Genomic DNA, 23,380 nt, shown 5'->3' with positions numbered 1-23,380 from the left:
AATGTTGGCAGTGCATTTACTGTTCAGGAAGTTTGTGCTGCTCCCGGGTAAAGAATCTTTCTGGGGCTCAGCTCTAGATATCCACTCCTTTAAACAAGTAGTAATGTCTTAGTCACGACACTGGTTTTAATGAATATCGGCAAAAAAAATGTTTTAAACGGGACAGAGAGGGAGTTCACTTTACAGGGATAGTGGGTGTTTTTAGGCGTTCAAATGAACATGGCAATGTATAAAATTGTGTATAGGAGCTTGGATGAGGGGTCCGTGCCTCTGGCTCCAGCTCCACACTCTCTTTTAAACATAGCTTTTTTTGAGTTCCTCGCTGCAAGATAAGTCCCTCCTATCTTCTTTTCGCCCTGTGCAACAGACCATTATTTGTTCTGGCTCATTCTCAAAAGCCCAAAGGATCGCTCCTGTCCAGATCCTGCACGCTGATACAAATCAAACAAATGATTGCATGCAAATAAGGGTGAGCATGGAGGAGAAGAGCTAAAGACTATATTTAGCTCATGTCACATTCACACGCTGTGATTCATACGGAGAATAAATCTTTGGGCTCTTGCAGGAGGCAGCTGTGTTTCTTTTCCAGGAAAGGCATTGTATTTGTGTCAACAACCACGACCTCACATACACACGCGCGGGCATAACGAATGAAATCATATTGAAAACCTTCAGCACTTTAATTGTTTGGGAATGAGAGCAATGCCACCCTAATTGGAATTGCATCAGAGATGGGTTGGAGGGCTTCCACTTACTTAGTTTGCTCAGTATTGGCATTGACAGGCTTACAGAACGGCCAGTGCACTTTTGTTACGCGGGAAATCAAGCTTCCATTGAGGCGGACACTTAGGCTGTGGGGTGTGCGTCGCCTTGGGAAGTGTGTTATGATCAGTGGACCTCTTTTGAGAATATCTAAGATTATTTTCGCCTTTGGACAGTATTTTTTTATTTTTTTATTCCACGTTTTCAAAACGGGAAAGGCAGCTACAGGTGTTGATTGATAGAAACCCACTCCAAATTGAGCCACGGAAATCCCCCAGCTTTCAACTTCCGTGACGTTAAGCTGGTGTGTTCTTCTTTGTTGATAGTGGGCTGTAAAAATGTTGCCCGTAGAAAAAACAGTGACTTAAAGGCAGCTGGATTTAGTAAGTAACTGTAGTAAAGTGCTTTCAATAACAGTACTTTCGTTGGATTTAGTCCGTTCACATTCACTATATTGTTTGAACCAGTTGTCAAGTGGCCACTGTCCATATTCCCATCTGGTGATCGGTTGAGATAAAAGAGAAGAGGTTATGGATCTTTTCTGTTTTCAAACAAAGATACATATTAATATTTCTCGGCTTTCCTGGTAAACATATTGAATACAATTAGACGCGCTGAGTTTTACACTGAAGTTGTTTCAGATTGTCAGTATATCTATGTGGGCACTGATGGACAGCAGTAACTATGGCCAACGCAATTGTTTTGTGCTCTCGAGCCACATTTGAACCAACTACAACTACAGTATTGCTAAATGCATTTGAATCAGAGACACGTCACATGAGTGCATGTTGAGTCATGAATGTATGTGGTCATCTAGTAATGCGTGACTCTTGATTAATAGTTTAGAACAATGTCAACATTTCAAACCATCGCAAAGATAAATATAGACAAGAGAACATGTTTTTTTAAGTTAACTGGGTCAAATATATGGTGATTGGGCAAAAGTGCTGTGCATGCTGGGAAATGTCTGTCTCTGTCTACATCAACGCTCGCTCCATCCATCCATCCATCCATCCATCCATCCATCCATCCATCCATCCATCCATTGAATTTAGAATTACTGATCTGCTTAAAATGAATATTTTTGGACTGTGGACGGAAAACCCACGCACCCACAGGGACAACATGCACACTCATATTTCGACTAGTCTGTGTTTTTTTTTTTGCCAAATTCCACCGGGTGAATTTGAGAAACTTGTCTACAACAGCCGGTTTATCAGCATAATTCTACCCTGTTGATGATCGTGTCCTAAATTGAAGAATTTCCCCCTGGGATTAAAAAATGTCCTCTGTTGCGTCATCCTGGTACGCCACTGGCGCCTTCGGGAAATAAAGGAAGAATGGAGCAGTTGTTCTAGTAGCATTTATGTAAAGGGAAACAGCTCGGTGTGGAAATAGAGGGAGAATGTGCATATGGTTCAGTACTTTGTCTCCTCGAGAATCTCCAAACTATTGTCTTGATGCAGCACTTTGTCTCACTCTGATTTCTGTTGGTTACTTGCATCTTGTAGGAGCAAGTCGCCCTGTGAGGTGCAGTGAGACCGTGTTCATGAGATTTACCAGAGAAAAACTGAAAGCTCATCGCAGGCTGTCTGTGGTCACACGGCTGTGACGACGTCAAGCTATTGGACAGTTTTTCTTGGGCTTTTTCATTCCCACAACTGCACGCATTCAATATATCTTATCTATATTTGACCGTCTCAATATGTTATTCAGCACAGTACATCAAATACTCTAATTATGGGAATCATTTACAGCGTGTGAGCGTCAGTTTGACCTTGAACGTGCCATCGTCGGTCGTCAGTTTAATTAATTGAAAACGATTGTATTGTCATCTTATCAGAAACTGACTCCAGCAATAGGTCGCTCATTTGATCTCGTAAACTCCTGAAAACACAAACCCTCATTGTTAACCAGCTTGAATCCTTTCTGAAACTTACGAGAGGCTCTCTGTTCTTTCTGATGAAACGATCGCAGAAGTTTCGAGTTGATTGTTTGATGTTCTGGAGATGACATTGTGAATCTATTACATGATGTGTTTAACATTCTGAGAGATATTAAAAAAAAAAAAAAAAAAAAAAGCCAGCATAGACTACAGATGTCAAGGTCTGAAAGGATAATTGACCTTAACTTTTTTTTTTTTTTTTTTTTTCTGAATCTATTGCTGACAGGTTTAACCGAAGTCACATTATCCTCTGGCCTTCACAAATTGATTAAAACAGTGAGCACACATTGCCAGGATGATCTAAGGAAGTCTGGCATGGATCCGCTCTCTCTTCTTCCTTCCCGCGCTACTTTTTTTTTTTTTTTTTTTTTGAAGCTCAACACTATATTGACTGTGGCATTATGATTCAGTGTGTTGGTAAATCTTAACATGGGGTTTCAACCTTTTTCCTACTTTTCTCTCCCTACAGGTAGCGGCTGGTGGAGAAGGTTCTCAAGGGCAGATAGAGATATTTTCCCTCAACAGGACCACGCCGAGGGCTGTAAAGAGCCTGCAGGTAGGCTCTGCTGTCCGATGTCTGGATTATGTGCCAGAACCTTCTCCGACAGAGGAAATGGAGGTGGGAGTGAACAAGGCCTCCACAGGGATCGGCTCCAATGTTTGCGTTGGATTAGACGACGGCCGGTGAGAGACTCGTGTAAAGAAACCAACACATAAGAAGAGATTTGCTTAAAAGAGAAGGTGTAAATAATGAAATCTAATTTTTCTCGCAAAGATTCAAGGGCACCAGTGCAAATGTTAGGAAAGGAACACATGCCCCTTCAGATATGCCCTACATGTTGTGTTATAAAATCATGCCTTCCATTATCTTTTGTTATGGTCCCTTGAGATCCTTGGCAGTAAAGATTTGCTTGTCAATATTTCATCAAAGCAAGAAATCAGAGTTAACACCCCGGCACAGCGTCAATAAAATGACTTCTGCTAAGATCAGTGTTTCATTTTCAGATCCAATAAACCTTCTGATCCCCACTGTGTGTAATACAGGAATGGTTTAATCTCAGTCTCCTTTCACAGTCATACTGAATAAATTGAAGTTTTCTTTCTTGAGACAGAGAATATTGTTAGTGTATCATATTTATCTGTTTTTATGTTGTTTTCATTAAGAGTAGTGTAAGTCATTTGTAAGAGAACTTGAATCACATGTCAGCAGTTTCCTTATGCTGACTCAGTATCCTCCAGTGGGAGCGTCTGTCCAGGGAAAAAGCAAAAATACATACAGTGAAATAAAAATAATAAAAAAAAACAAAAAAAAAAAAACACAATTTCAGCACTTTAGCACTCTCGAAAACCTGTCAGCTCAAATGCTACTTAACGTTTTTTTTTTTTTTCCCCCACAGACACAGAGAAACAAACAGTCATGTGCATTTGTCATTCTGAAGAAGACAATAAGAATGCAGCAAAGTTCAGATGGCATTTCAAACGCGAGAAAGACGGAGTGGCTCCACATACGCAATGCTTTGTGCGCTGTTAAATCAAACCGCACGAAAACGAGGCACTCTGTCATTTCAAATGACACTCATTTATCACGTTGGCTTCTGCTGCTCTTGTTCTTCCAGCGTACTGGTCTATGGCAGTGTGGACAGTGCAGCACAATGTCTGCTGACCCTCCGTAACCCAGAGGGCTGCCCCGTGATGTGCCTGAGGCACTCGTCCCGCTTCCTGTTTGCGGGCCTGCGGAACGGGACCGTGATGGTTTATGGAAGAAATAACGGTGGTAAGGTGCTCCAGAGGTTGCTTTGCTTCCAGACTGATAGTTTAGTGCCTGTCAGCAGGTCCTGTTGCCTTTCTGTGCAAGAAGCGAGACTGTGTGTGTTGTTACCTACTATGTTTTTACGTTTACGGATGATTCCGAATGCACACTGTGGTGCGCTAATCATATTGTAGGAATGTAGGAATGCTGGCTTTAAAAAATGCAACCTGACATATTTGCCCATTTATATTTAACAAATTGATAAGTCTCATTTTCATAATAAGTGGAATTTATAAATCTCTGTTGGTTGTTTTCCATGAGGTCATTGAATACAGTTTACCCACATGCCCATAAGTTGGTGTTGTTTCTTAAACAAATATGACAAAATAGACTGAAGTGGGTAAATTAGGTTTCTAATCAACACAATTTGATATATTCTTTAACAACAATGAGATAGTTTTCCTTAAATATACTTACAGTGTATCTCATTTGGGTAAATGTAATTTGATTTCATTCTATGAACTTTTATGCATTCCAATGACAAATTTTCTTTTAAAAAAAAATCTATTTTCCATAGTCTGATTTTTGTGTTTTGACTCCCCTTTCCAATAATTTCCCTAAAATCACTTCTCCTGTGTGACTATAATCTCTCCATCCCGGTGATTTCCACACCTGCTGTAAGTATGAAAATAGCACTTCACCATGTGGTCGATTGCGTGCCATGTTTAGTCAGGCATTGCAGTCGGCCAAGGCGGGGGCTTAACACCATCTCAGCAGTGGTTTGCAGCCTTCACAGCCAGCGGGAGCACAATAGCTCTATCGCTGGTTTCTTTCTACCTGGCCACAGTATGTCAACGCGCCTGCCTGCCTCCTGTGCTACTCTCTCCTCCCAAGTAGAACGGATGATTAATTACACCAAGCTGCCGCGTGCCGATTAAATATTACTCTTCATGCTTTGTGTATATATATATATATATATAATTTTTTTTTTTTAAAAGGACAGGAGAAAAACTCCGGAGGGAGCCGGTGAATGTTTGTGGATTCGGCACATCTGTTAAGGATTTATGCCCTTGACTAGAGTGCTACTGTCTGAAAACAAGTCTGCAGCAGCTCGGAGGTACCCGGGCTTTAGTTGAGACTTGTAAGAAAATGCATATCCATATACTCGGCATTGGCACCGCTCTTGCTTCGTGAATGTTGCGCAACGTGCACATCAAACATCATGTCGGCTCGCAAAGGAATATATCTTACAGTGATGAGGTGGAGCCTGGTGCGATAAGGTCGGTCTCTGCGCTGAAGAGCCAGGAGCACCGGCGTGGCCGTACTTGGCACGTGGTGCCCGAGGGACATTCACAACGCTGAATTTCGAAAAAGGTGGAGAAAATAATGACCTTTATCACATGCCAAACAATTAACCTGTGGAAGCTAGAAGGCATTGTAAAGCTATTCTCTTATGAAAGGCAGAAATAAACAACTCAAAATGTTAATTAAATGGCTGGGTGCACCCCCTTTCTAATTTTGCTTCATTAACGCAAAGAAAAGAAGAAGAAGAAAAAAAACCCTCTGCAATTCACTTTTCTTGTGGCTTATGATTAAAACTCAAAGTAAAACGGCCTGCTTTTTCATCTTTACTCTGATGAAGCAAAAAGGGGCGATGACGCATCCAAAGTTCCTCTCGGAGACAAAAGCACCAGTGATTTCAAGGCTGGAAAGAATCTCCATTAAAGTGTGCATTTATTAGCCCATGGGTAACAATGCATAGTGATTTCAGTCATCCTTTTCCCTTTCTTATATTTGTTTGGTCATTAAAGTACATAAAAACAAGAGAGAGAGCTCTCTACTTTGGACCATCTTCACTGAGGCTTCAGTCGCTGCTCTTCCGTGTTAAACAGCTTTTAACTTTACACACTCGGCATTTATCTGAAATGCATTCAATTTCCTCACCCAATGTATGAGAGTCATTGTCTGGAATAAAAGCCCCAGAATAACAGGATGTGATTTCAAAGAATCCCTCGGTTGTTATCCTTATTATCTTCTGTTTTGTAGTTATTTCTCGTCCTCTGCATTTTCTTTCCCCAGATGACCTTTGGGACCCCGACTCGTGTCGGAGTGTAAGTTTGGGTTCAGAACCTGTTCGGACCCTTCTGGTGCTGGATGACTCTGTATGGGCAAGCTGTGGGAACTCAGTTACAGTCCTGGAAATCTCCAGCCTCAACACTCAGGTAAACAACTCCAATACAGTTGGAAACATGAAGTTGTACTTCAACAGGGGGGGGGGGTTGTAAAAACAAGAAACAAACAAGAAAAGCTTCTCCTTGAAAGTGCATTGCGGTAAACAACTCAAGAGTTGGTGAAGACCAAAGACAAAGCTTATGAAAAGACTATTGTGTTGTTGTTTTTTTTTGTTGTGGTTGGTTTCTTTGTCCCAGTGATGTGCAAATAAGCAACTGTTGGCCAATGTGCGCTGACAACACGTTTATAACTCGGTTACTAACCAAAATTATGTTGAAGGTCAGTCCGGTTTGTGAGGCTGGAGTGCGTCAACACACGTCATGACAGTCCATGACAAGCTGGAGCAACAAAAAAAAAAAAAAAAGCCTCTTTATTTTTAAGAAAGCACAAAAACAGTTTTGTTAGAAAAGATTAAAAAAAAAAAACAGGTCATAACCTGCTTGGAACAGGATTTGACGGACAGTACAAAGTATACTGTCAACAAACAACAGAGTTCGCCACTCAAATACAAGAGAAAGAGAAGTTGACGAGGGAAAAGGTGGAGAAAATCCATGCTGGGAGCTATGACACCAAGAACATCTGAAACAGGGAAGATCTATTTGATGTAAATAACAAAAATAAGTTAAATAACAATTATTTACAGTTTTACTTTCAAAATGTGAGTAACAATCCTTCATCCACATGATGAGAACCTCTGGTATACACGGTCAGACAAGCATACACACTAACGCCTAAATTCAAACTAACAAACATATCTTTTTTTATTCTTATTATTTTTGGGAGAACCTGGAAAACACCCATGTATGGTCGGGTATAACATGCAAACTCCACACAGAAAGACCCTGAGCCCCGAATCAAACCAAAGACTTTCTCACTGTGACGCAAGTGTGCGAACAACTTCAGCACCGAGCAGCACGACTAACAACACTGGTACTCACATATTCTTGTTTGCACTTGCGTCTATAGAAATCAAATTGTCTGAAACCGCATAATATAACAATATATAGAAATTATCCCAAAAATGGTCTTATTTTTCTTCCATTCTTACCTAAAGATAAATACTCTCATTTTCAGCAACGCCATGGCTGGACGACCTAAATGAATAAGCTTATTAGGGAAACTATTGAGGCGCAGTGTTTAATTTTTGCAATGATGTTTTTTTTTTTTTTTTTTTTAAATCAATTTAGGAAATGTTCCCATCCTTCCATTTTGTGGATTTATGCACGCTGCTTTAGAGAGCCTTTCTTATAATGCGTGATGTCATCGAGATTTACTGCCGGAAGCTTCTGCGTGGACAACGAGTCATGCGCCTCCTGGATTTGCACGATGTTTGTTGGAGCTCTCACGCACAAATAAGCTCGGCTTGGCTGCGTCACCCTGAGTTATGATACAGGAATTTGTTCCATTATCTCCAGCGAGCCATCCTGGGTGTTGTCTTAGTCATGCTCTCCATTTTTTTGTGCAGTCACTCTCCAAGGTGTTCTTCGGCACGCCGTGTCATTAAGCGTGTATATCAGGGTGACTTCTCCGACTGTGGTAGACAATAATGAATGACATAAAACAAGCTCCTGTGGGCAATGATAATATGGTATTCAGATGCCGAACTGCAAACCATTACCATTTAATTATAGCTCCCAGATGTCCATGTGGGATGTTGGATAAATGGGCAGAGCTTTAGCTAAAAAAAAAAAAGAGCTCTGTGTACCAAGTAAATCTTCCCTGGATAAATAAAAATGTATGACTTATAAAGATTAAAATGCTGGACGGGATCAAGTCAGCAGAGTAGCACAGTACCAGCCAAAGACAGGGATTTCATTGCTCATTATGTAAATGAGGGGGTTTTTTTGTTGGTTTTTTTTTCAACTCTGAAATATAATTGAGTTATTTTCTGGATGAAGAAAATGAATAAATAAGACAGTGAGAAATGCACCACCTTCGTTTCATCAAATATAAAGCTGCAGATAGTACGCACCGTGCAGCCAAAGAATTATGCAAAGTTGATTTTGTCCTTTTGAAATTGCAACAAGTTGGAAGAAGCAGCTGACAAATGTGAATAATCAATACACACCTGCTCGGTGAGTGTTCCTGGCGATCCACATAATCAGGGGGGAGCTGAGTGAGCAATGTCTTCTTTTATTGCGTCCCCCCCCCCCCCCTTTTTTTTTTCCCCCCTCCTGCCCGGTTCCCCCAGGAGACACAAGCTTAATCAGCTGGATGGCCACGCAGTCGAGCCACAGTTCTGGTTCAGCGTATCTCCCGCAGAGCTTAGCAGGTCAGCGCCGGTTACTTCTTCGCTAACCTTGTCTTCCTCACTAATATGGACTCAAGAGGCCCGACTTCATGGGGGCTGCGGTGCATATCCTGGAGCTGGACAAGCAGCATTTGGCACCTGTAGGATGAGATATGACTGGCTGCCAGGCTGGAGGGTCACGGTGCTCATATTCACTTCACTTCATTCCATTGTTTTCCCACATGGATGTTCGCCGCTTTGTGAGATCCTGCTGTACTCTTGAATCATTTATCCGTGACTTTGCAGGTAGACTGTGCCGTGTCTCATCTGATGCCGCAGATCTTCCATCCGGCCGCTCGTCACGAGTTTCTTTTCAAGCGCTCGCAGTCAAAGCCTCAAACGTTGCCGTTGTTTGACTTTCACCTTTTTTTTTGTTTTGGTAAACATGACTGTGCTTACTGAGGTGTAGAAACTGTATGAAACGGGACTCCAATACATCATCGGAACGCTTGCAAGTTTGCGCGGACTCGCACAGCTTTGTGTTATTTGATTATACACACACTACCCCCCCCTGTGGGATCCATGAAAATTATAGTGCTGACAAAACTTCAACAGCACAATGGCTGTTAGCAAAGAGGGAAACAAAAAGGAGCGAAAGGAGGGATTCACAATTTGTCATTAGTCTTATGATGACAGTATAGTATAACAAAGCCTTCAAACGGCACATTTGACAGTGTTTACTTTAAAGACATGACTGAGATTTAAGCAGCTAATGAGCTAAAAGACGTATTTTTTTTATTATCTTTTTGATACCGCCGCCGAGATGCTTACCGCTGGTAAAAAAAAAAAAAAAAACATTTTATTTATACGATACAAGAACCTCACGATGGTCATCATACAGAAATGCCCAGTTTCACATCCAAGCTTTCTGTGTGAACGTTACATGTTCGAGTCATTTGTTGACTCTGAAATTGTTCCTCGCTGTGTGCGTGAGGTGTGTGTTGTTTGCCTTGTGATGGACTAGCGACCAGTCCAGGGCTTTCCCTGCCTTCGCCCACAGTCAGCTGGGACGAGCTCCAGTGCCCCACGATCGTAAATTGTATAAAGCAGTACACAAGATGGATGGACTACTCAGCTATTGTGCTGAATAAGACAGCATGGTGCATTCAGTAATAATAATAATAATAATAATAATGACCAATAGAAATATAAGGTTTATGTTGCACAAAGGAAAAACACTGTATAATATACTGCACAATAATTTAACATCAGCTTCTTTTCTTTTATGTTTTCCTTTTTTTGCTGTTTGAAACAGAAATACCAATCTGAAGCCGACAAAAGATGGAAAAGTCACCATAATCATTTTGGATTCCATCTTCTAGGACCCCATGAATGCCCGTGCAAAATTGTCATGGTAATCCAATATTTATCAAAATATTTTATTCAGGTCTGCGATTGCCATCTCCACTCGTGAATTGGAATAAGGAGGCAATTCGGATAGAAGCAGAGCTCTCATCACTACTGAAATTAGCTCCAGCTCTCATTAATGCTATCTGTGATTTGCTGCATAGATACACTAAGAGGGCTTGATATTGTGGAGATAGTTATATTTAGCAGAGTCACTGCGGATAAAAGTATTTCGTCCGACCTTAAAAAGCACGGCCACCAGCTCTTTGTTTATCCACATTCCCTCTTGCTCTGTACAGAAGCTGTCCCCTTCACCAGATCATGATGTTTACAGTAAAATTCGGTTTAAATAGCTTCGCTCCCGACACAAATCTGGATATGTCATTGAAATCACAGCATTTATAAAAACCTCTTTAAAGACCCACGGAAAGGGCTCGGTAGCAGCAGGAGCCGGGGAACACAATGGGATTCTGAAACAACTTAATAAGGAGAAAATGAAGAAAATCTCAACCAATCAAGTGATATTTTATTTTGCAAAGAGTCGCGCAGCGGGAGTCTATTTGAATCAAAGGATAGCGAAACCCCCTTTTGTTTGTTTGTTTTTACATTTTCGCACAAATGTAATTTTGTGCAAACATGTCAACATTTTGTGCGGTGGTTTTCAGACTTCCTCGAAGGATCAGCCACTGTCTTGTTATTGCAGCCCCAAACAAGCGGCAGGTATAAAGTGGCTCCCACGTAGGCGGGCCTTAACAAAGGAGGACACGCATGGGCACACTGGCTTTGATCAATACCGACTGGCAGGCGTTGTTCCTTCCTCTTCCCATTACTATTTCTTACTCCCACTGCCTTCGCCTATCATTCACGCGTCCACTCGACTCCTCTGCCCTCGGAGTGGAGACGCGGACTTGGCTCTCGGTAAAGGACAGACACACCGTGTCACCTGCCGTAATGAAGGACTAATGAGCTGCTCAGACTAGCGGCAGTGTTTTCTGGCTCTCGCGCCGCCGCTGTTTCTCAGTGCCGGTGGAGGACTTTAGCGCGGATGTTGGTGTTAGTGTGACACTGCCGCGATGAGTGGAAAGGGCACATTACGACTGTCAGGCTTCACTGACTACCTCATCTCTGTGAGCTCTGCTGGATTCAGCAGACTAATACCAGCTTGTTGGTTGGGGGCAACAGTTGTGGCTTGTACTTATCCTCTATTTGACACAACATATATATATATATATATATATATATATATATATATATATATATATATATATATATATAGAGAGACACATACACCTCACTCCAGGCGTTTAGGCGTACCCGTCTGTCTCTCCGGGCTTGCCCTGCCCATGTGTCCAGGATTTACACTGCTTTCGGTCATAGTCGGGATCGGCTTCAGCGAAGCGCTGAGTTGGATAAAATCATATTGATGACCAGAAAAGACACAGAAGAAACAAAAACAAACAGCCAGTTGACAACGGAAAATTATCTTCAAAATTCAGCTCATGCACAATCCAAAATATCCACAAATAATAACAATTATATTCAGAGTTCATGTAATGAAACTCTGTAATGTCACTCACTCTTCATAGGACACTCATTAAAATATGTTTAATTAGGTGTTTTCTCCCGCGGGTGCTAAAGGCTATTTCATGCAACCTTTTCTTAGTGTTGTAACATTTTAAAATCTGCATCAATTAACACCTGCTAACAATATTTATATGTAATAGAATCTTCTAGAAAGTGTGAAAGTGACCAAAACGGACATTGAAAAAATCTTTTAATTGTGATAAAATTCTGACCGGATCTCTTAGAAAAGCTTTCCCAACCCTGTCATTACATGGTGCTAATGTCCCACAGAAAATGTGCTATATTCAGAATATTGATTTGGAATTGTCATTAAGTTCTAAAGGATTGTGTTCAAGAAACAAGGGAAAAAAATTGAATGGCAAAATATGGTAGCTTGATGATAATATTCTTATTATCAATGAATTATGTATTTTCAACGCAAGTGAGGGTTATGGTAGCATATCTTATTAGTTTGCATGTTTTCCCTGTGTGTGGTTATTCCTTTGTTTCTTCCTGCCATATTATCCATCCCCCCCCCCCCCCACACACACACACACACACACACACACACACACACACACACACACACACACACACACACACACACACACACACACACACACACACACGACCCCAGTCTGGATAATGCAGATATAGAAAATGTTTCTTCCCAATGTGTGTTTCCATGTAAATGAGCATATTCTTTTACATCATGTTCAGTGTCCCAGAGAATCGCTCTAATGGTTTTAAAAGCACAGTCCAGTGTATATAAATGCCCTTTAGTCACTGCACTCGGTCATGACAAACCATGCAACACATACAGGACAATCGCAGTGTTTTCTTAACCATCTTGTCCCATTAGTTAAATTTCAAAGGGTTATTGAGGATAAAAGTATCCTTTTTATTACGGATATCTTCTTTTTTTTTTTTTTTTTTTTTTTTTTTTTGATGGCTGCAATTGAAAAACGGAGCGATGCAGTGCATATCGTTTCCCAGGCGGAGCAGGCACCCGGTGCTGAGGAGTCAATTAAAACAGAAAACACATCAAAGGCTTCTTTCCTTTCCTTTCCTTTCCCCCTAATTTCAAACAAAAGGAGGACCCACTGGCAAGGGCACATGAACAGGTGCTAATCCCTGTCTGCCAGTGCACTTGGGTTGGGGTGGGCGGCGCACTCTCGTCCTTACTCAGTCATTCTCACTGACTAATTGCCCGGCTTCATGCAACTTGTGCATTGACGTTGATACCAGTTCCAAGATGATGCCCAAACCAGCCCCTGTCACGCCTCAGACCGCAGGGGCCGCATGTGTTGCCATGATAAGGCTCGTTGCATTTATTTCAAGCTACTCATTAAGACTCTGGGCCTGGAACTCTTTTTTCCATTGTGCTCTTAAAAAGATAGAAGCCGGGGGAATGATGCAACAACATGCCCCCACGTGTCTGGGACTCTGTAAATTACAATATTAGGAGGGACAGTCGACATTATTTACAAAAGCAGCGGCTAAATGTAAGATTGAAGGGAGGGGCTTCTTCACTCACTTGCCAATACATCAACATAATTTTTCTTTTTCTTTTTTTCTTTTTTAAACCTTGCATCAAACAATAATAGGAAAACACATTCAATCTTTTACCAGTGCCTTTTACAGCTAAGCACAATACAGTTTATAGTAAATAGGTACATATGACAATTATATTTGTTCTTTATATTGTGTTTTTTCCTTTGGGATTGCACACTCAGCAACATATCGCCCCATTCGGGGGACTTTTTGGAGTTTGCATGTTCTCCCTGAATATGGCTGGATTTATATGGAAGTACCCATAAATGTGTTCCGTCTGTCTCTCTGTTCACCCTGGGATGGACTGCTAACTGTGTCGTTGCCTCCATTACAGAAGTTTGAAGTCCACCCCGACCCGATGGTCAGCGTCGCACACATGGCATGTGCCGGCGGAGGCGTGTGGATGGCGTTCTCCGAGGGCTCCTCCATCCGGCTCTTTCACACCGAGACCCTGGAGCTTCTGCAGGAAATCAACATCTCGAGACACTCGACACTGCTCAACGCGGGTAAACACATCACAACGTCCACATGCAGGGGACCGTCTCTTTATCCTGCAATGCGGCGCTCAGGCTCAGTTTGCATCAGAACTCCTGCAGCAACAACACATTCAGAACCAGATGTTTCCAAGTCGCTGTGCCAATATTAACTTTGCCGAATACGAGGCGACGTTTTTTGTCTTTATTATAGAAAAGCTATGAGAGGGCACAGACTGAACATTGGATAACACTTTCCACTCCAGAATGATATTCTTGTCTTGTCCAAGTTGCTCCTTGGGTCTCGCACTCGTGGGACGGACCTGAATAAGTCTCCATCTCAGGTCTTTGCAAAGCCATAATAGAGCCGCGGGGGGAAAGATAGGGATTAATAAAAAAAGAAGTGAAGTCATTGAGCAGCACTTAAATGGCAGCCCTAAAGACTTTCATATATGGGGTTACTATAGAAGTATTACATTTCTTTTAAACATCCATGCTTCATTGGTATGTTTTTCACTTTTTTTTTTCCCCACCTCACTTTCTCCACATGCACCTCAGCTCTATCCTACTTTAGAGTTAATATTTTGCTTTCATTTTGTCCCACTTTCTCTCTGTTTCATCTCATCCGCTGTGCTTTAAAATCCCTTCACCCCTGTTTCACTTCTCACGGCAGTCCGTTTAAGATGCCACAGATAGGCCATTACTTCCCGTGTGCCTTCTTTTTTCGTAATGGATGAAATATTTATCAGCAAGTGTGGGCGTTTTACGTTTTTTTTTTGAGGCACACACCGTGGTAAACAAATTAGATGGCTCTGGAGCATCCCAGAAACGGTCTAAACTACTACGCCGTCTGCTCGCCGTCAGACATGTTTTTGCCATCAGCTCATTCAGTACTTGAAGACGTAACATTTGAAGATCATTTTGAGCGTACGGGAGTGGTATAAATGCATTTGGATTTCGAGACTTTTGTCCTTTTCATTGAGTCAAACCAGACTGTGATTGATGTATTTAGAGCAGTTCTCAAAGCTGTGGTAGCTCTTCACCTCATCAGGAAAAAAAAAACAAACTAAAGGTTTCCTCCTGTGAGTTCAGTTAAAAAGGAATAACAACAGGCATGTATTTCAAAGATAAAACTTCTCTTTTTGATCAAAGTTCCCCTTTTTTTGGTGTAAAGAAAGACTTTAAGGGGAGCGGACTCCTCTGGCCATGGTATCTGGTGAATACCAGTGACCCAGGGGTCATTTACACGCTGTGCTTCTGCTCCCCCTTGAAATATGCAGCCGACTTGAAGGGTGGGGGGGGGGCGGTGTTGGAGGGGGGGTGGCAGCCTCGAGGCTTGGCCCTGAGGGAAGTTCCAGGGTGAAAAGAAAAAGAGTTGCTCGGCTCATGTCTTTGGGGTCCACAAAAGGAAGAGGATCTTTGACTTAAGTTGTGATTTGTTGAGCTCACAAGAGAAAAGAGGATCCCTCGACACTCCACAACCACAGATACTGCACATGTAATACTTTCTATTCCGTCACTGGGTCTCTGCTCCCGTAGGTTTCTCCTTGACTTATACCAGGACATGCAGTAATGATATACCCTCCTAATCCTCTCCCCTTAATGTGATTTATACTCAACGGGGAATTCCAGTTGCAGTAAACAAGAGAGAAGTTTTCTGAGGCAGAGGAAACTGCTGATCTCTTCTCTACTAATGCCTTTAATAGTTCTTTCCTTAGGGTGAAAAAAATGTTATTCTAAAAATAAAGTCCTTTGTGACGTATTGTAAGGAAACATTTATCTTCGTAGACATCTTAGATATTTTTTTTTAAGGCAAGTACCAGCTTCTGCGATAAACCCGCTACATACTGCATAGAGCGTGCATCGCTGCAACAAAACAAACACAAAAAAAACCAGAGGTGCAAGATTGCTGGAGGTTAAGCTATGCCTCCTTAATCTCATATGTGTTTGTCATTATCCCTCTTTATCGCTGTCCTAAAGACAATGCCTCGTGCCCACATTTTGCGACTTGACTCTCCATTTCACGGTAACGCAGGGGTGGGTGTTACTGAGCATCACTGGCTCACCTAAGCTCCCGAACCAAAGTACAAATAGATTTCCAGGCGATGGGAGCAGGTGGCTGCCTCTTTGAAGATAGGGGCCTTTTTAAAAAAAAATAAAAATCTGTGCCTAACTCATTGTTTTAGCCCACTGAGGTCTTCACCTGAAGGGCTCCTGCTCTTTATTTGTTGAATGTGTTTCTGTGCTCTGCCTCCGCTTCCTCTCACACACACACACACACACACACACACACACACACACACACACACACACACACACACACACACACACACACACACACACACACACACACGCACACACACACACACACACACACACACACACACACGGCATCAGCTTCCAACTTGCGATGATTCATCCCTCCGCAATGAAATGAATTAATTAATGACATCGTTGAGCCACTCATGCAAATCATCATAATCTGAGCATGACACAGAACAAACATGTAAATACTGATACACATGTAAATGAGCATTCTCTTAGTTGTCTTCAAATGAATGTCGGTGTAATTCAATTATGGTTGCCATGGATATTATGGTAAATGGCTCCATCGATAACTAGGCCACAGTGGGAGCCAAAAGCTGAGGGACCACAGAAGGAATGCAAAAATAAATCCAAAACAAACAATGCCTTTTTACCCTTTTGTAAACTGGGAACAAAGGATGTGCATGTATAATAGGAGCACACAATTATCCTCTGCCGTCACTAATGCAGAGCAAGGAAAACAGCCACGCCGGGGAAATCTTGACTGCAGAAAATACCCGGTATGTTGACTCGTATGCCTTGCCTCACAGCAGAAGCTTAAACCTAAACTTTTATTCAAACAAAAATCACACTTCTAATCTAATTCGAAGGATTATCGGCACATTCAAGAAGTAGAAAATCACCTGAAATTAGATCAGTTGTCAGATCAACCGTATAGAAGTTATAACTTACAGCACCCAATTCAAAAGGAATTCACCGACCGTGACCTCAGCCATCAGGCAAGGCAGCACATAAACACAAACCAGTGGAATTTCACTTACGACACCTCAGAATCAGGAGTAAATAAGACATTAAAGAATCATTACATTTCACTCATCTTAACCCCCAGATGGATGATGAGACTCCATACTGTGAGCGTATAACCAGATTAAACTGTAATAGACGTATGTTCACACATATATAATTATATGTTTCTTAAAATAACCTCAATAATATGGTTGGAATCTGCTTCATGTGTTTCCTCCACGTTTCCCAGTCACAGCAGGATCTGATATAAGGTTTCATATTGGAGCCGAGTGTACGTCTCAGATTCTGAACCCTAGAGAGTAGTAGTGTTTGATGCAGAGGTCAGCCAGCATCATGTGTGCATGCCCACACAGGCCCGAGACGTGGTCTGATCAGATCAACCGCCACGAACATCAGACTTCTGTATTTAGCGTCTCTAACACTTCTGTCGTTTTAACAATAAAAGAGAATTCCATTGCATATTATTAGGAGGTCCTATGTTCTGTGGCTGCTTAAAACTTTGAAGCTCAGTGTTTCACAGGCACTCAGATCTCAGTGATACCAAGTTCAGTCTGTTTTCCCATGTTTGGCTTCCATGGGAGTTTTTTCTTCTTTTTTTTTTTTTTCAACTGGGTCATTCGTAAGTAGAGAGATTAAACTTTTCATAATCTTATGTAGCTCAGTCAAAGGTGGTTGCGCTGTGTGAGCTTGTCAAATACAACCTGATCACAGTGATCAAATCTTGCCGAGCGCGAGCACCGACAACTCAAAATAAAAGTGTTTCCATCCACGTCACGGCCAGAACGGAATATTTCTGGTTACTGTAGGATAAATTGAAGTTTATGATTCATCGGAAAACAAATGAACTCTCCTGTCTGTTAAACTGTTCTCATCTTTGCCAACAGGAGATCTTTTTTTTCTCTCTCTCTTTCAGTAGACCCCATAATGTACTGTAGTTTTTGCTGTGTTATTCTGTAACAATGGGTGGTGAAGAACTCAATTTTCCATCGATGCTTCTGTATTTTCAGGTCAAAAGAGCATGCGAGTCACAAGCCTTCTAATTTGCCAAGGGCTGTTATGGGTGGGCACGGCCCAGGGCTTAATTATCACTCTTCCTGTTCCCAAACTGGAGGGCATCCCCAAAATAACAGGTATGGATCAGAGGGCCGTCTGACTGTGATTGAACATCCTCTTCAGAGGTCAAGTGAAAAAGGAGTGATTTTCTTTTTTATGATAGAGAATTACTCGACGCGGCCCATTATCGACGTCGCACCTCACATTTTTTTGTGGCTCCGGCTCAAGTTTTACCTGAGAGCCAAGACAGGAATCACACTCTATATATTGGAATAGTGTGCTTTCATGTGTAAGTTATTGTTGTAGACTGAATGTAAGTCTTATTAGAATGCAGTCCAGCTTGAAACCACTGCAAACTACAATGAGGTGAAATTAAATCCTCACTTAATATATCAAACAAATCTGGCGTTATTTCCGAGTATTACTGAGCTGGCAGCCACTTTATTAGTTAGACTTTTACAAGCTGATGTGATGCAGTACAACAGATCCGTCAGTGCTTGTTTTTGAAAGTATTTTCTTTATTAGGCCATTCAGTTTCCTCCTTTTCATGAAATGAAGCCTTTCAAAGTGATCAGCTTATGGCATGTGATTATTGTTCACTTTCTCGTTGTTTATTTTCTTAATTACGATACATTGAGATACAGAAATGTGACATAACAATATCGCCTGTCGTAGCTTGAAGATTAACAGAGTTTATAGGTTTCAAATTACACAAAGGTGACGGGAATGAGAATGATAGTTATTGATTTAAATGCAATTATATTATTCTAAATTGCTTTTACTGATGATTTGTTATATGTTCCATGTTCGAGTGGTTTTGAGTTCATGCAATTCCGACTGACAATAGTTTTATGTATAGGAATTATAACTGTTGCCTCATTCAGCAGTGTTTTGAGTTCTTTTTTTCCGCCTGCTGCAGGTAAGGGACTGATCTCTCTAAATGCCCACGGCGGGCCGGTGGACTTCCTGGTGGCCTCCACCAGCTTTCTGTCGCCCGACCTGCTGAAGAGGGACTCTGTCGCCGACGGCCCAGACTCCGCCTGTGGAGGCGAGGACCGCAGTGACACCTCCTCTCAGGAGTCCCTGCAACAATCCTACCAGGGAGACGCCAGAGGCAAAGGACGCGGCGTCCTGCTGCAGTACAAGCTGCGCTCCACATCGGGGCTGCCCGGACGGCCGCTGACGGCGCTGGGCGACGAGGCGTCGGACTCCTCCCTGGAGTCTCTGGAACACAGCGTGGAAGATGGATCCATCTACGAGCTCAGCGATGACCCAGAAATGTGGGTTCGAGGACGTCCTTGCGAGAGAGACGGTGGCCGCAGGGACAAGGTGATGTCTGCAGCGGTCATCTCCGGGGGGAAAGGTTTCCGCAGACTGAAGGAAAGAACGGCGGCAGGTACTAGGACAAGTGTGGATGGTTCAGAGAATATTCTTATGGTGTGGCAGCTCCCACTGACAGTGTGATATGGAGACTCTGTGGTGAGGTGATGTATATTTATAGACGGCTGCGCGGCTTAGCCTTGAATCAAATGCCCTATAAATTCAGGGGGATTTGAATGTATGATGAGAAGGTGTTGCCACTTTAAAAGAGCTTGACATCTTACAATTTAACCCATGGAATAAGCAAGCTGAGACACACTGTTCACCAGAGGCGCTGTCAGCCCATAGGACGCGTCTGGATTGTTGAGGATGGTGTGCGTCATCCTCCTCCCCTCGGTGGCAGAGGCCTCAGCAGATTTGTTCCGTATGATTGTTTTGGTCTGGTCTCTCTTCCGGCCTTAGTTAAGATTGATATGCCTCAGTTTAACCTCATCATCGCTGCCTGTGCTCCGCCACATTTGTTTCATGTGAAGGACTTCAGTGTGAGCACCCATGGACAGCGCGCCTTGTGAGAGGCAGCCTTTGTTGAATCCGCCATGCTCCGCAGAGTTAGAAATGGACGCCTTTTATCTGATCCTGAGGGAGAGATCCCATCTGTTTAGACCGGAAAGCTGGGGACTACCATCACATCACAAAGCACATTAGCATCACTTTATAAGCTTTGCCAGCCTTTCCCTCATCCCATACAATGTGAATGTACGATACCTTCTATTGTGTCTCGAATTTGAGTCTCTGCGCTTTTTGGAAAAGAAAAAGAAAAAGTTCGATTTGTCCTGTTTTGTTGCAGATGTTGCAAAAAAAAAAAGTCTTTGTGGTTACAGAACATGTTGATTTTAGGATCTTAACCATGCCTTTGTAAAAGGGGGTCATACTAGGATGTACTAGCTGCAGAGGCTATTACAAGTTTATTCTACATCACAGAATCTATGTTTGCACTCTGAAATTACTGTGATCATGACATATTTATTTGATCAAATGAAAGTTTTCTGTGCCAGATTTTTATAGTATTATCAGTCCCAAGTAGGTACTGTAAATGGCAGATATCTGCTTCATTATTCACCGGCGTTCATCGGCCAGATAAAGCAAACGCGTGCGCAGCCTTGTTAATACCCACCTCACATTAGCCGTAAACCCCCCCAGTCGCACATCAAAAGCCAGACTCCCAACGAATGATGAAATGAAAGCGCTGCAGCCATTTAAACTTCTGTCAGCTTTGTAACAAACAGAGGGAGTCGACCGAAGAGAGATGGCAATTACCATGTTTACAGGACCAATAATTTTCAATAACAAGGAGGGTGGTCGGATGAAAGGTTTTATTCTGCAGGACATGGCAAAGGTCTGTCTGACAATTATCAGACGACGATGAGGGAAACCGCCAGAGGACTCCAAGGTGTGGAAACCCAATCAACACTAGTTTCCCGACTAGTATTTCCATGCTAGTATTATTTACAGTGTAATGAATCATTCTTATCAAGTGATCAGGATGTGGGGATAGTCATAACCCTCACTGCTCAGTTTAATATCGTTTCAACTCATAACAAGCTAGATAAATAGTCTGCTTTTAACGTAATATGGTTGTAAAACTCTTAAAATGAATGGTGTAAATTGCGTTTCATTTTGTACAGTGTGTTTCCCTTGACTATGAAGGGGATGTGATGAATTGCACCGAACAGCAACAGCACGTAGAATAGTAGTGAAACAAAGAAGCGCTCGGTGGTATGTGTAATACTGTAAGAATTCTCAGTTAAGATGTTTTAATTCCAAGGTGTGGGAGCGTTGGCAGCTGGCTAAGCGAGGCCGAATGGCCTTCACATCAAACTCAAAACAGGTACATGTTTGACAAGATGGCAAGTACAACTGTGTGTTTTCAATGGTGGGGGTCATAGTTCCCTTCGTCTTATCTTGAAACGTTCTTGAACCACTAATCTACCTTCATCATGCTGTCAATTCTATTAACTGAATAAAGTAAAACAGAAATAAATGGACACTTTAATGTTATAATTGTTCTTTGATGTTGTCATGTAGATTAATAATGTACAAGTACCTGAAATAAGAATTTTTAAATGGATAAATGTGTAAACAGACTCTGCAAGAACAGAGAAATTTGTCCTCCCCTCCCAGGGCCCAGACAAAAGAGCGATCTCCAAACAGATTGTGATTGGTCTGAAATTTCAAGTTGCTGTGGTGACTGCAGTTTTAATCTCCTCACAGGAGTTCTGCACTTGCATTTCTCCTGAACCGTGACAAAGTTGAACTAACTTTATTCTTGCGGCCTTGAGAAAACTTGCAAGCGTCTCTGTTCTTGCCGAGTGTGTTGTCCTTCGTTCAGCCCGTTCGCAGGCACATTAATCGTGAGTGTATTTCCTGCTGTAAAGGAGGGTCTTGCACACGCCGATACGTTTCGCCAGGTAAAAATCACTGTTGTTGGCGATGGGACTGCGTTGGAAATGGCGTTTTGGTTTATTTTTTTGGGGCTTTTCAGCCACTAGAATACGTTTCGTCGCGGACCCTGTCATTGCAGCGAACCAATGAACCCCCAGGAGCAGTACACTGGTTATCGATAAGCGCCTGACACGTTACAATTGACCCATATCAGGGCGTTCCTTCATGCGATTAACTTGCCTGCAACCTCCAGCCAGCCGCGGCAGAGGTGCGTTGGCTCATTATCAACAGGCAGTGAAATCGCGAAAAAGGCGTCGGGAGAGGAAATGTGGCACACGGTGAAACCGCCTGGCTCCCGAATCACTGGAGTCGCTTCCTCCTTTGAACCAGATGATGAGACCGAGCCCATGCTCGGCGAGTCTGATAAAATATCCACACGCAATTCCCTTAAAGGCACACGCAGCTGGCATTTCTGAGGAGTTTCACCAGCTTATCCACTGACAGCAATTTGATCTCAAATGTTGACCTTGATGGACATTGACTCAAATTTCATTTGCTTACAGAATATGCCTAGAGGTATTATCCATGCACTGAATATTAATACTCGAGAATGAACACTCTGTACTACTAATGAGAAGTCGTATGATACTAATTAAAGTCATAATCCATTTTGTTAAAAAAAAAAAAAAAAAGAGAAAAGGATTGCCACTCATGTTGATGTTTCAGATTGTGTGCAGTTTATTTACCTGTGGTGAATTTGCAGCAAGGCCTTTTTGTATTCACATATCCGGGTGTTCTTTCTATCAGTTATTGCAGCATGTACTCAAAAACAAAACAAAAAAAATGCAGCGATCTGACAACATAATGACGGGGAAAGAAAAGTTCATTAAAACAACTAACAAAGTTCATAGACTTTGAGGACATATACAGTATTGGAGCTGTGCACACACACTTGCAATAAATCAATGTTGGTGTCAAAGAAGGTGCGTTGCCATTAATTTCTACCTCTTGCAGTATTTTCACAACCTGTCGGGACTGTATTGTTACTTTTTTCTGTAATCTGAGGTCTGCATGACTGTGGTGAGTAATATGTTACAAGTGCTGATAGAAATGAAGGTCAAACTGTCAACGGTGCAAAAACGAACGTAATAAATCACAAGATCATACTCGACGGCAAAGTATTACACATTTGAAAACACGCTGCGTGGTTTACGTTGGTACTTATTGTTACGTGTCTAAATATTGTCTAACAAGCATAAGATGAATTAAAAAGATCTTTAAACATAATTTGGATGTTTCTTGTGACTTTTTTTTTTAATGAATTATTAGCAATGATGATGATGGCGACTGGTGCTGTCAAAGTTTGTGTTATTTTGGTTTTTGATTTCTGCGGTTTAGTGAAAAAGTAGTGGAGTCGGGAGTATGACTCTGGGGGGGGGGGGGGGGATCGTCAGTGGAAGAGGAAATGCATTACTCATCCACCTCAGAAGAGACGGGCTGCATAAAGCCTCACGACGCCGCGTCGACGACAAAGAAATCCAATAAAGCTTTTTTTGTATTGGATACAAAGTGAGGAA

The 23,380-nt window shown here is 42.1% G+C and overlaps 1 protein-coding gene across 3 annotated transcripts in view; it reads left to right on the top strand.

Annotated features, from left to right (window-relative positions):
• The window catches only part of arhgef10la (Rho guanine nucleotide exchange factor (GEF) 10-like a), a 129,671-nt gene extending 107,193 nt beyond the window's left edge, over nt 1-22,478 (top strand). For 2 of the 3 annotated variants that reach the window (XM_080461407.1, XM_080461405.1), the window contains 6 exons: nt 3,177-3,391; nt 4,324-4,481; nt 6,537-6,679; nt 13,778-13,949; nt 17,996-18,118; nt 18,961-22,478. In XM_080461407.1, coding sequence (XP_080317533.1) covers nt 3,177-3,391; nt 4,324-4,481; nt 6,537-6,679; nt 13,778-13,949; nt 17,996-18,118; nt 18,961-19,505 — 1,356 coding nt within the window. In that variant the 3' untranslated portion in view covers nt 19,506-22,478. The remainder of the gene's footprint in view (nt 1-3,176; nt 3,392-4,323; nt 4,482-6,536; nt 6,680-13,777; nt 13,950-17,995; nt 18,119-18,960) is intronic. The other variant, XM_080461406.1, reaches the window with a different exon arrangement.
• The last annotated feature ends 902 nt before the right edge of the window (nt 22,479-23,380 follow it).

Source organism: Lipophrys pholis (assembly GCF_963383615.2).
Source record: "Lipophrys pholis genome assembly, chromosome: 4".
Taxonomy (NCBI): Eukaryota; Metazoa; Chordata; class Actinopteri; order Blenniiformes; family Blenniidae; genus Lipophrys; species Lipophrys pholis.
The sequence above is the reverse complement of the archived record's forward strand: the minus strand, read 5'-3'. Positions and strand labels throughout refer to the sequence as shown.